Genomic DNA, 13,256 nt, shown 5'->3' on the forward strand with positions numbered 1-13,256 from the left:
ATCTGTACAGCATCTTAGAGTTTACAGCATTCATCAATGCTTTATCCTTTTTAGGCACGTGAAGCGTTGGGAGATGTAGGAAGCAAGTTCAGTTGACAGAATCTCTGCTCTTTAGAGAAAGAAGCCTGAAAGCTTATTGAAAACCATGATTTTATTTTACTCCCAATGATAAGTGATTTTATTCCCCTTGCTTATGGACTGATTTTTATACTCAGGGCTACATTTCAACATTCTCTTGAAGACAAGAACATTCTTTGTCAAGGGCATAATTTGTCTCAGTCAATCATAGGAGAAATATGGGACAATTTGCAACTGCTAAAATATTTCCTTCTTGAGATACATATTCATTCCTCAAGTAGAGAATGACCAACAAAGTCAGCAAAATTAGCACATTTGCTTGTGTCAATGTAAGCTTACTTATTTAATGGTTGGTGTGTTCCTCAGGGTATAATCAAGATGTAAGATACTTCCCCGCTCTTGTGTGACAGAGGAGTTTGGATGATCAATTCCTGGAAAGACTGACCTTGACTAAATCATAAGGTGACCCTGACAGGCAGAGAGACAGAATTTCTCACTTATAAGCGTCTGTCTACATAATATCAATATTGTATCATAACAGCAATGGTGTTGTTTTCCCAAAGGCTCCACATGCAGCTTCCTCAAACTGGTAATCTACACTCACCCTCTACTATAACTAGACTGTTTTCAGTTTAATTTTATCCCTAACCCTCCTAGGTAGTAGTAGAGTGGATTCCTATGGTAGACACTACTCATGCCCCCCAAGATTTCTACTTCCCCATTCCTTCTGAGCACATACCCCCTTAAAGTTAGGTAATGACCATGCCCCTTCCTTTGACTGGGTGAAAGCATTTAAGGTTTGGTGCACAGTTTTCCATATTCTCTTCCCTTGCCGTGGTGCTCATGGAGAGGTCACAGGAATGAAGCAGGCTAGATGGTGATTCACCCTGAGAGCTGCCCTGGAGACTTTGCACTGAGCGGGAAATTAATTTTTGTCATATGAAGCAAAGCCACTGAGATTTTGGTGGTGTCTGTCACAGCAGCATAATCTAGGCTACTCTGATGGGTGCAGTCTCCCACCCGATCAGTTCACCTTGATCACCATTTATGCAGCAGCCCACAGCAGCATATGCGGCTGTTATACTAGCGAGTTGTGTTTACACATGAGTTGGCCCCAGTCATTATTGAAGGAGAGTCTCACAGAAATATCTGGTAGCAGCAAGAAGGTAGCTGGAGCAATCATACTGTGCGAGCCACACCCCTGACAGGTCCATGAATTAGCACTGAGGGCTTTCCAATGCAAATGATCATCTTGATTTATTACTGAGGAGGTATCCATTTTATGAGAGGAGAGAGGAGTTTAATTTAGAACACACTGAAACTTCTAGGCTAGTGGGGAAAATCAGTGGAAATGCCTAGCAAGTAATTGGTAATCCAGAAATGGAGCTTGGAAATGGGTCAAGAATGTGGGTATAGATTCAGAAGTAATCTCCACACACTTGAAAGGTGAAAATAAGATAGAAATAAAATTTCCAAGGGAAATAGCAGAAAGTGAGAAAAATAAAAAGCCAAGAAAAGAGTCTTAGGAAACAGTGATATGGGGACGGGCAGAGAGAGGAGAAGCGAAGAAGGGAAATATGGGAACTATGATGACAATACCCATTCATTTTGAAAGCTAAGAATACCATATCTTCATTAATAAATTCATTTCCAGTTAAATTTCAAGGTTTTTAATGAGGATAAAAAATGTACTACTCCGTAATAATCCATTTACTCCCTCGGAGATTAAAATAGATTACCCATCCGACAGGCACCTGGACATTATCTGTAATAAAAAGCAAAATGATTTTTTAATTCAATGTCCCAGAACTAATTTATCAAGATTTAGAGTTTTTCAGGAGAAACAGAAGAACTTTTAAACATGTGTGATTTGCTCTGCATTGTGGTTGTTCATTTATTTAACAAACTTATTCTACACATCTGGTGGTGCTAGGTGCCCTTGGGCATAGAGTACTCAGCCTCGGGCAGGCTGCCTCATCCCCTGAGCCCATTTCACACACTGCTTCCCCTGCTGGTATGTTGGACTTTGTGCCAGCTTTGCTCCCGCAAGGATGCCCCCAAGAGCTAATTAGCTAACGTTTGTTAAACCCTAGGTTTGTGCGCCAGGCACTACACTAGGTGCTTTAAATGGGTTTTCTCGCTTAATCTTCAAGATTGAGTTGGAGCATCCCTATTTTACAGCTGTGGAGGCTTAAGTGTTAAGAAACTTGCCTAGGGACTTCTGTGGTGGTCCAGTGGGTAAGATTCCGCACTCCCCATGCAGGGAGCCCGGCTTCCATCCCTGGTCAGGGATCCCACATGCATGCTGCAACTAAGAGTTCAAATGTCGCAACTGAAGATCCCGCATGCTGCAACTAAGACCTGACACAGCCAAATAAATAAATAAATATTTTTAAAGGAAGGGAGGGAGGGAGGGAGGGAGGAAGGAAGGAAGGAAGAAAAGAAACTTGCCTAAAGTCACAAAGCTATTAAGTGGTGCAGTCAGACTCAAAATACGCTGGCCAACGCCAAAAGGGTGCTCTGAACCTTGCTACTCAAAGTGTGGTCCTCAAACCAGCAACACTGATGTTACCTAAGAGTTTGCAAAAATACAGACTCTCAGGTCCAACCTCAGACCCACTCAAACAGAATTTGGTTTTAACAAGGCCCCCAGACGATCCCTCTGCACATTAAAGTTTGGGAAGCACAGAGCAAAGTCACTCCACTCTGCAGACTTCACTTTAATGGATGCTGGGGAGATGGGGACAAGCTTTCTCCCGAGTTGCAATTTGGGGGAGAACAAAGGTATATGTGTGTTCTCCAAGGGCAAAAGGAAGGATTCAGACAACAGGTTCTTGCAGTTTCAAACACTGGAGATCAGCAACAGTCAGGACCACTTCCAAAAGCAGCAGATATGGAGCTGGGTCCTGAAGCCAGAACATTTTCTCAATTCATTTCATTAAAACTCCGTGTGCTCTTCCAGGTGGACAAGTGCCCACATCGATAATCTGGAGTTAGCGCCTCCAGCCTGATTCCATTTCCCAAACAGAATCCAGATCTCAACCAGCACCAACAAGCAGATTTCAAACCTCAGTAGAACTTGCTATTACTTATTACATTGTTTATCATATTGTTCAGCTTAGAATTGCCTAGTTTAATTAATAATGTTCAGGACAAAACTAGTTTGCTCTGCAGTATCCATTGTTCCCCAGGTATGAGTACAAACACTTGGTGCAAAAAGCAGATGCAAGCCGGTTGGTGTGCAGGCCCCCAGTTACAGGTACTTCATTCAGGGTGTGGGGTCGCCTCTTAAGTCCCCTTTCTGAGCCGCGCCGGCCTCCTCCCTCTCGGCTGGGGCCCAACAGTTCGGCTCCTTTCACCGGCTACCACTTTATTCCTTGTCACCAACTCACCCTGGCTTCCTAGGGCCCTAACCAGCGTTAGGGACTGACCCGCCGGCGGGTCGCCTCCGACCTGCCCAGGCCTGTCTGCGGCGGCGGTCCCCACTTGCACCCCGCACCCCCCGGGAAGGGGTGGCCCTGGCCGGGCTGTCACGGGTGGCCCCGCCGGGCGGCGGCGGTGGCAGGCGGCGAGTCACGTGTGGCGGAGGGGGCGGAGCGCGACCGGACGGGTGGGTGGAGAAAACAAAGCCCCCAGCTGTCAGTAGAGGAAGGAGGCGACGGCGCCGGAGCAGGTGAGTCAAGTGCATTTAAAGCGGTACCGCCCTGGCGCACCCGGACACCCCCAGGCCTGGCGCAGTCCCTCCCAGGTCAGACGCTGGCCGCGCCTCCTTCCGCCGCCTGGGGGCTGCAGTCCGCCAGTCGCTCAGCCGGCGGGACCGGGGGTCTCCAAGCCCAGCAAGAAGTTGTGCAGGGGTCGGCGCCGGGGCCCCTGGGTGTGCATCCGCTGCGCTCCTGCGGGCCACATCCCTCCTTCGGGGCCCCAGAGCTGCGCACCCCGGGAAAGGGGAGGGAATCAGGGCTGCCACGCTGGCAGAGGCAAAGTGGACCGGCTCGGGGGTTGAGAGCCGGGCTGGCCAGGACTCTTGGCGCTGGAGAAGGAGGGGGTCTTGCGAGTGCGCGCCCGCAGCGCGCGGACCTCAAGGCGACGGAGTTGGGGCGCGGGGACTGAGAACTAGGGGCGCTGGCCGGGGCTGTGCGCTTCGGGGCAGACCAGGAAGTGCAGCGCACGGGCGACAGCCGGCTGGGGATCAAACCTTGGACCGCCCCCCCCCCCCCAGCCCAGCTGCCTCCCCCGGGGCTTCTCCAGCGAAGAGCAGCCCCACCTCTCCATTCCGACTCCGGTTCCCGCCTGTGCTCCCGGCGCCCGGGACGCGGGAGCCGGATGGGTGGGAAAGAGAGCGGGTTATTATTCTGATCGCAAGTGGTTTTCTGCAAGGAGCACCCTGCGCTCAGGGCGGGAGCAACTCAGCGACTCCCCATTCTGTTTAAGTAAGAAATTCTTCAGTCCACCCTTCAAAGGACTGGGCAGTGACCACAAATCCCACAAAGGGCGGGCAGGAGGGGTGGGCACAGAAAGACCCTCCCTTCTGAACCCGGAGCGCTCGGTCATGCAGACTTTGAGACCCCGAAAGGGCCAGTGGACTAGGTCACGCCTTGAGTCACTTTGCCAGTCCCGTGCCAAGGGCCGCCCAGTGCAGAGGGCAGAGCTGTAACCTCGGAGGCAGGGGCGCTGCAGCTCAGGAGGAGCCTTTGTCTTAACCCCCAGACCCCTTCTGCTGGTCCTCGCTGGGTCAGTAGCGCGTAGAGTAATTAATATTCCAAACATTAGCCGCCCCTTCGCCCGGGCACCAGCCAACACTGCTGTACCCTCCCTGCGGGTTTCTCCATCTCTTGCGCACATCCTCTTCTTTTCCAAAAACATGGAATGTGGTCCAGACCCGCTAGGCAAGAGGAGGTTACTAAACGCACTGTAGTGCAGTCACGTAAAATCAAGGGTTAAGTGTTCAAACCTGCACCCACCCGCCCGCGAGGAGACGGAAGAACTTTCTTGATTAGCATAGTATCTGCCCTGGGGGCCGCACTGCGACGCGGCGGGCAGGTCCCAGCGAGGTGAAGAGTGCAGTCCCCTCTCGATTGAGGTTTGACGCAGCACCTGCTTCCAATCTGAAGGACCCGAGCCTTCCAACTTTGCCGAACAATACACTGTGGAATGAAACAGAACAGAGATCAGAAGGTAACCGAAAGAATAGCAACGTTTGAGATGCTTCGCTTAAGCACTAAATTTAGCTTAGTTTTTAGCAAGGGTGGGGGGCAGGGGCAGGGGTCCTTGCCAACCTTCCATTCTGGAAATGACCCTTGCTTTGCTAGCGTTCTTTGCTGCCAAATTAATTAAGATACCGGTTAGGGGCTGTCAATAGATCTCCAAGATATGGGGGTTGGGAGCCCACCGAGTGGTCGTTAGGTAAGCTCAACTGGCAAGTTTCACTTGCGTGGGAAGAACAATGCTTCTTCAACGCAAAGGTTCCCAAATTTTTCTGCCTGGGGAACTTTGAAAAATCCTGATGTCCATATCTCATCCCAAACCATAATTAGACTGTTTTGAGATGACAGTGAGGTTTGGGGTTGTTGTGGTGGTGTGTTGTGGGGTGTGTTTGTGTGTGTGTGTTAATCTCCAGGTGATTCCATTGTGCAGCCAAATTTGAGAACCAGTGAGGCAAGGGCAGAGGTCAGTGGCCGGCAGCTGCAAGCTGCAAGACAAGACGCCAGTTTAACTACCTGGGAGGGTGGGGAAAACCACACTGAAACTGGAGTGCTGCTGACCAATGCCTGGGGTCGCGGGGACTGTCATCTGGCAGCTTGGCTGGCGGTGGTACCTGCCACATCATTTTTCACCCTCTCAGCCTAGGGTCTGGTTCTTAGTGGAAAGATCGAAGTTCACTGTCAGTGCCTGGTTTCTGCACGGTTGTTAAGGATACGGGAGAAACTTCATTCCAGAGGTGATTCACGTGTAGCAGGCAGTGGGGAAACCCAGCAGAAACTAACTTGGAGCAGCCTGGTGAGTCAGAAGCCTGCACTCAAAGGCGGATCCTGAGAATAGGAAGTAATTACGTGGAGTAGCTTATTGACACCCACTACTCCACTCCTTTGAAAGCACTTTTGAATATGTGATCAGGATCTGTTTGCTTGTTTGAGCCGCTCCCTTTTCCAGCCCTGTAAAACACAAAGCCAACTAGATAGACGTCTTGTAATTTCCTTGGTGAGAGGCATGTAGAAAAAAAAAATGTTGGAAAGTAGTTTGGGTTATTTCAATTATGCGAAACAGAGAGGATGAATTTGCAAAACCAATTTTGAATACAAAAAAGTCAAATAACTGATTACACATTCAGAGGTAAATTAAAGGATCTATTTAAATAGAAATGGTTACATCTAACATTTTACGAGGAATCTTATGTTATTAACCAAAGGTTTCTTGCTTAAAAAAAAATCATCCTCAGGCATGATCCTAATAAGATAGCCTATTTATAGATATACACAGTTTATGAAATACTTATTTTTATTACTATTAACTTCAGTTATCTCTCTTTTCCTCATTATTCTTTATATCATCATAACTCTCTTGCCTAAACGCTTTCTTCTGCATTCTCAGTTTCTTTAAGGGGGAACAACCATGCCTATCACATAAAAAGCATTCAATATCATCAGCTGTTGAACTTTATTTGAACCCCTCATAACACCTATGTACCCTGCTTGGTATTCTGTTATCTAGAAGGGGTCTTTAATGTCTGCAGCCCCTATAGCACAGAGCACAGGCCTTTTGTGTTTGTACTGAACATTATCAGAAGGTGGGGAGAATATTTATAAGCAAAGCATCCTGAGTACATTCATTTTTATTTTTTTCCAAGACAGACATTCTGGATATGTAGGAGCCAAAGTTCTGTTACCGTTCTTAAGAGCCATAAAATGGTAGCTCACTTGTTTGCTTACATTTTTACATAAAACAATTTAGCATCCTGAGAATAACTAATAATTGTTATATACTTAACTACAGTCTCATGGATCCAAGATTCACTTCATGAAAATTTCACTCTCTACCCATTATTATGGAAAAAACACGTATTTTTTCCAAAAGGAACCAATTAAGCTAGGAGAGTTGTTTCAGAGTAGGATAAATGGCAGATTAATAGTTAGACAGCTTTTATTGTCTTCTACCTACATTAAAAATAGCGCAAATATATTTAAATATCCAGCATATTTAAAAATGGAAATTTGGATGTATTCCTTGCTGGATACCAGCAAAAATAAATGTTAATAAGAATTTCCAAAAGCCAAAATGATGTAAATGGACCCGTTCTCATTTCTGTGTAGCTGAGAAAATTCTCTGGGAATGCACTTCTGAAATTTCAACTCCTTTTAGGGAAGGTGTAAGATACTGAAAGGCTGAAACATAGTCTAGAAAAATGGGACGAATTCAGATAAATCAGAAACTGTTCATGAGAGGATAGTACAAACCTAGCTCTGTGATATTTACAAGTAGCCCAAGAGGGCGAGGTACAAAGAAAGGGTATAGCCTCAGCTTTAGAAGCTCTGAAGTTTTTGAGAACAGATGAGAACCACCCAGTCTTATTACCTTAAATTTATACAGCCCATTGATCTTATTAACCTATCAGGGCCTAAACACAGTTGGGTAGATAGTATTCCCATGTGCCAAATAGCACAGGTCCAGAAATTAAATGATCTTCAAAGTGGGGAGAAATCTGGAGCCCTCACTCCTTTTCCAGGGTCTGGTCTATCATCCTGCTATTTCTTGACTAGCTTTGATGTAATCTTGTCTGGAGGTTTTGGGTAGGCAAGCTCAGTTCTAATTATATCATCCCTTCTTAAAGTAGGAGAAACTCTTCACCTATATCATGCTCTCATTTATTCTCAAGTTATCAACCTTTGAACTAGGCCAACCCCAAACGATTGGAGCCACATCGTTGGCTTCTTATCCAGAGAAGCAAAGTAAGAATTTCTAACTTGTATGAGGGTTCTTAAATGTCAGTCGTATCATCCAGCAAAAGCGTAAATGCCCGGTACAGCATCTTTACTAAATAGTCCTTCAACGGATGCTTCACTGTCTTCCTGGCAGCACATGCCATTCACAGGAGGCTCTCAGCAGCATTCACTTACTGGAGACCACAAAGAACACACCCAACTCTTTTACGTGTTCACCTGCAACCATCCCAAGTGTTTAAAGTGAATTGATTCTCCTTAATCAGGACAATCTGGCTAAAGTATTTCAAATCTGTTAATTGCACAAGATTTTTGCTCCAAATCTATAACCACACATTTTAAGAGAAGTATTCAAAATTGTGGTTTGTTACATCAGAGCCTCATAGAATAGAATTATCGGTAAATTTGCTTCCAACAGACCTAATAATCTACGCACTTCAGAAATGACTACTGACAAACTTCATGCAATGGCATTAAGCTTAGGTTGAGTTGAAACCCATGAGTCCATCAACAGATCAGCAAACTCGATCAGGGATCAGCCACCTATGACCCAATGTCTCTTTTTGTATAGCCTATGAATTAAGATTGGTTTTTGTATTTTTTAATGGTTGAAAATAGAGCAAAAGAAGAAAAACATTTGTGGACCCTGGAAAATCATGTGAAATTCAAATGTAAGTGTCCAAAATAGTTTTGTTGGACTACAGTCATACTTACATATATGTTGCCCGTGGCTGCTTTTGTCCTGCTGCAGTGGAATAGAATAGTTGCACCGAAGACTGTATGGGCCACAACACCTGAAATATTTACTGAATATTTACAGTCAAGGTTTGCAGACCCTGGGTTTATTCCAACTCAATATACTTCTGTTTTAAATGAGAATTTGCTCACTGAAAACCTTGGTATTTTTTCAGTTTTTTCCCCTTTAGAGAAGGGGAAAAATTTTGTTTCCAAACATAGGTCAACTAATCTCCAAAGATAGTTTAGTTTCACATTCCCCTTTTCTGTGTATTTACTCCCCTGTTGAGTATATTTGCAAAAGCAGTACATTTCTAAATAATATGTGAATTTTAGTGATGTGGTCAGCTGTAAAACTTCTGAACCTAAACAGCCCAAACAGTGCAATACTAACTTACATTGAGCTACATCACTGTTGCCAGAACTCTAGAAAATAGGAAAACATACCCTTGACAACAAGCCCATGGTCACACTTGCCTCAATTCTTTAGCCGTAGAAACTTCCTTTTCTTCCACCCTAGGAGGGCGTTTATATTCTTATTTGGTTTAGTATATTAATGCATAATTTGAGGATCTATTCAGATTTAGATGTTTTTCATTGACTGTCACTTCATACACTTAAAACATGATGTGGAAACTTGCTGCTTGGGGAAATAGCACCACTCTTCTAAAGTATACATTTAAGGTAAATTGCTTGCTACTTACAAAGGCAATGATCATTAGGTAATAAGCAGATATACATATAGTCACTTTTATCACTAAAGGCTGACAGTATGCCATGGACAATTTAGTTTGAAATTTCTAAATTCAAAAACAGATCAATTATGATCCAGAAATTCAAATTATATGCCTTCTGCTCAAGGCTGGACAGATTACTCTTAAGATTCTAGAAGGAATATTTGAAAGGACACCTACATTGATAGGAACTTGTCTTAATTTTTTACTGTAAGTGTTGCCTCTCATAAAATTTCCTTCAGTTCAGAGAACTTCCTCTTTTTGATGACTTGTTAATGTCACAGGCTATTTGCAAGTGAGTTTCACTTAGATTAATAGAGCAATTTTAAGGGTTATATATAATTTGTGTCCTCTTCATCCCTTCCAGAATCAGTACACCTGCAATTTAGAGACCAAAAAAATCAAACACTGCATTATAAGTAATGTAAATTTTGAGGTGCCTGAGGTCAGGTAAATCATTTCTGAAAACTAAAACAGATTGTAAGTGTATTTAGTCCCACCCTAGGGCTATTGGTAGTAATGGCTTGTAGGCAACTAACTTCCAAGGTAACTTAACCCACTAGTGTTCCTGACAGGAGTAATTGTGGAAGGGGAGGAGGGAGACAACAGAAGACAGATTGTCTAACTCCTGTGCTGACTGGGTAAGGAACTAGTCCAAGTGAAATTAACTTTCCACCCTTATCATCATTTAGATTTCACTAAATTTTTTTATGAAATACATTTTGTTTGATATAGTGTCTGCCGTACATATATCACTCATAGTTCTCTCCAAAGTAGTTCCTAAAATTAGGAACTAATTGGATTGACTATATTTTTACCAGAATAGGGAATTCATAATTGTCAATTGCTTAAGCAGGGGCAAAGCACTCAAAAGCATTTTGCTAACACACAAACCTTGGTTCTAACTTAGAGTTAATCATAAACATCATGGCAGGAATGCTATTGATATTTAAAGTCAGTAGAAGGGAAAATAAGCAAGAAAAGGCAGCTGGAAAATGAGGTAATTCCTGTTTTTTTTGCTAAAGTATCTGAAACTTTTTATTGGCTGTCATACTTAAAAGTGAAATCAGAGGACTAAATTACCGTCTTTAAAAGCTGGTTAAGTCGGCTTTCAGCAACTGATAAGCAAGAAGGGAGAGAGTGCCTGCAATCACCTTACACTTTCCTTCCTTCGAAAATAATGTTAAATCTAACCACCCTGCCAAAATGTGATGTATTAAGAACTTCTCATGAGTGTAAGAAACCACGATCTCCATTTTCCCGCTGAGCATCTTCAGTTCTCCAGAAGTGGAAAAGACAGCCAACTAGAAGAAACACTTTCCTGCTTTGCACCACCTGGTCCTTCCCCAGAAAGGAAGCTATTGATATGAGACTCCTGTTAGCTTCACTTCCAGCTTGCCCTCTATCATGATTTTTTTTAAGTGTGGTCTTTTGGGCACAAATCTCTTAAAAGGAATTTCCATGAATCAACAGCTGTAATAGCCAAGTACTCCATGTGGTATTGCCAAGTCCAGAAAGCAATTCTCTGTGCAGCTGGAATGTTTAAGCAACACTGTCAGTGGGTCTGTTAATTCTTCATCCCAGCATCTGCTCCCTTAACACCTAAATGTAAGTTAGAATCCAGGGTATGTTTTTAGCAATGGTTGCTGCATAAAACACAGGACGCCCAGTTAAATCTGAATTTCAGTTTAACAGTGATTTTTTTTTTTTTAGTATAAGTATGTCCCATATATTGCATGGGGTATTCTCATACTGAAAAAATTAATCTTATCTAAATTTCAAATTTAACTGGGCATCCCATCTTTTTGATGGTGGTTGATTGAAGTTTTATTTTTGTTTTCTCTTTTTGTTTTTGCTAAATTTCACAATCCTACTTTTATCTCATAATCTCAAAATGACTAGCTTTCCTGGTCTGTAAAATATCTGATCGGAGACTCTATTTCTGGGTTAATAAAATATCTGAGCTGCCTTCACCTACTAAAGAGAAAACTCAAGCCATTATCGGAAGTTTTCTGCACATTTTGCTTAATTAAGAAGGGAAATAAAAAGTAAAGCCAGATCTCGAAAGTTAGCAATTTTTTATTTGTAAGATATCTTAAGGTACTTTCTATTCTTTCACAGACTTTTTAATAAAGTAGATACTTTAATGGGTAAATTATTAGCTCAATTGGGGTAACCTGAGAAACCCATTAACCATGTCCACAGGACATTGTTGATTGAAGTTCAGTCTCAGGTGATTCCAATGATGCCTTGCTAGTCAAGCGAGGTCCTGGGACCTGTAGCATCAGCATCTCCTGGGATGCCTTGAAATGCAGAATTTTGGGCTCCACCCCAGACCTTCTCAATCAGAATCTTCACTTTAACAAGATCCATAAGTGATTCGTATACACCTTAAAGTTTGAGAAGCCCTGAACTAAAGGATCCACTTTTTCACCATAAATTGGTCTTTATGTTTAATATCACGTTGCAATAATCCTTAAGAAACTGTTTCTTTTAACACACAGGAAGGAATGGTTTATTTTGATCAAATATCTTCAAGATAGGCAACTATTGTATTTCTATTTTATTCATATGAAAATTCTAAATGACCATTTCTAATATTGTTTCATAATGAGCATATGTAATAAAATAAGACAAATGTAAGTTTAAAAAAGACTCACTAGAACTAATTCAACAGCCTATTAAAACATTCTGGGTTGCCCTTGAATGAATTAAGTGACAAATAGTTCCTGGCCCTCAAATCACCAATAAATCTTTTTCGTGCTTTGTTACTTCATTTATTGCAACTTACATAAGAATATTTGTAATCCAACACCACACATTCATGGTATCCCTAGGTTCCTCTAAAGCTGAACAAAGGACATACAGTTTGGAGCTATGGCAAATTCCAAACTACACTTATGAAATTCTAAGTTTTAAAAAGTAATTTAAAAGGTCCCATAGATCTTAATCCCTTTTGAGTTCAAAAACCTTCCTTCTCTATGCTTGCCTGCTTGTTTTTTAGATGTTATAGGGTTGTATCTTAGGAAGAATTAGAGATGTTGGAGCGAGTACATCAGAAGGCCTGATGTTTATAACCAGTTCTGCAGCTGACGGGACTTGGTGATTTTGGAGACCTTAACATCCTTCATCACCATCCCTCAAACTGTTCCTCGTCTGTCAAATAGAGACTGTAGGGTCTGAATTGTCTCACAAGATTCTTTTTTTTATATATAAATTTATTTATTTATTTTTGGCTGCCTTTGGTCTTCATTGCTGCACGCAGGCTTTCTCTAGTTGTGGCGAGTGAGGACTGCTCTTCGTTGCGGTGCGTGGGCTTCTCATTGCGGTGGCTTCTCTAGTTGTGGAGCACGGGCTCTAGGCGTGTGGGCTTCAGTAGTTGTGGCACACAGGCTCAGTAGTTGTGGCACACGGGCTCAGTAGTTGTGGCTCGCGGGCTCTAGAGCACAGGCTCAGTAGTTGTGAGGCACAGACTTCATTGCTCAGCCGCATGTGGGATCTTCCCGGACCAGGGATCGAACCCGTGTCCCCTGCATTGGCAGGCGGATTCTCAACCACTGCGCCCCCAGGGAAGCCGCACAAGATTCTTGTAAGGATCAAATTAGATAATTCTATGTGTGGGTTTTCGTGATGACTGTGTTGTGTATGGTGCTGTGGTAGTATGATTTGTTTAGTGACCCGCTTCAGACACGGCTGGCCGTTGACTAAATACTACATGATGTGGTCTCCTACAACATGCCTGATCTGGAAGAAAGGTGGTGGTCATTTTAACGGC

At 43.3% G+C, this 13,256-nt stretch overlaps 1 protein-coding gene across 2 annotated transcripts in view; it reads left to right on the forward strand.

The window, feature by feature from the left end:
• Nucleotides 1–3,709: 3,709 nt before the first annotated feature.
• The window catches only part of MAPRE2 (microtubule associated protein RP/EB family member 2), a 159,340-nt gene continuing 149,793 nt past the window's right edge, over nucleotides 3,710–13,256 (forward strand). Inside the window, exon 1 of one of the 2 annotated variants that reach the window (XM_060028893.1) lies at nucleotides 3,710–3,751. Coding sequence is in view for 1 of the 2 variants with exons in the window: in XM_060028892.1 (XP_059884875.1) it covers nucleotides 5,230–5,253 (24 nt within the window). In the remaining variant the exon portion in view is untranslated. Of the gene's footprint in view, nucleotides 3,752–4,545; nucleotides 5,254–13,256 lie in introns of those variants that run through there. The other variant, XM_060028892.1, reaches the window with a different exon arrangement.

The sequence above is a fragment of the Delphinus delphis genome, chromosome 13, assembly GCF_949987515.2.
Source record: "Delphinus delphis chromosome 13, mDelDel1.2, whole genome shotgun sequence".
In the NCBI taxonomy this organism is placed as follows: domain Eukaryota; kingdom Metazoa; phylum Chordata; class Mammalia; order Artiodactyla; family Delphinidae; genus Delphinus; species Delphinus delphis.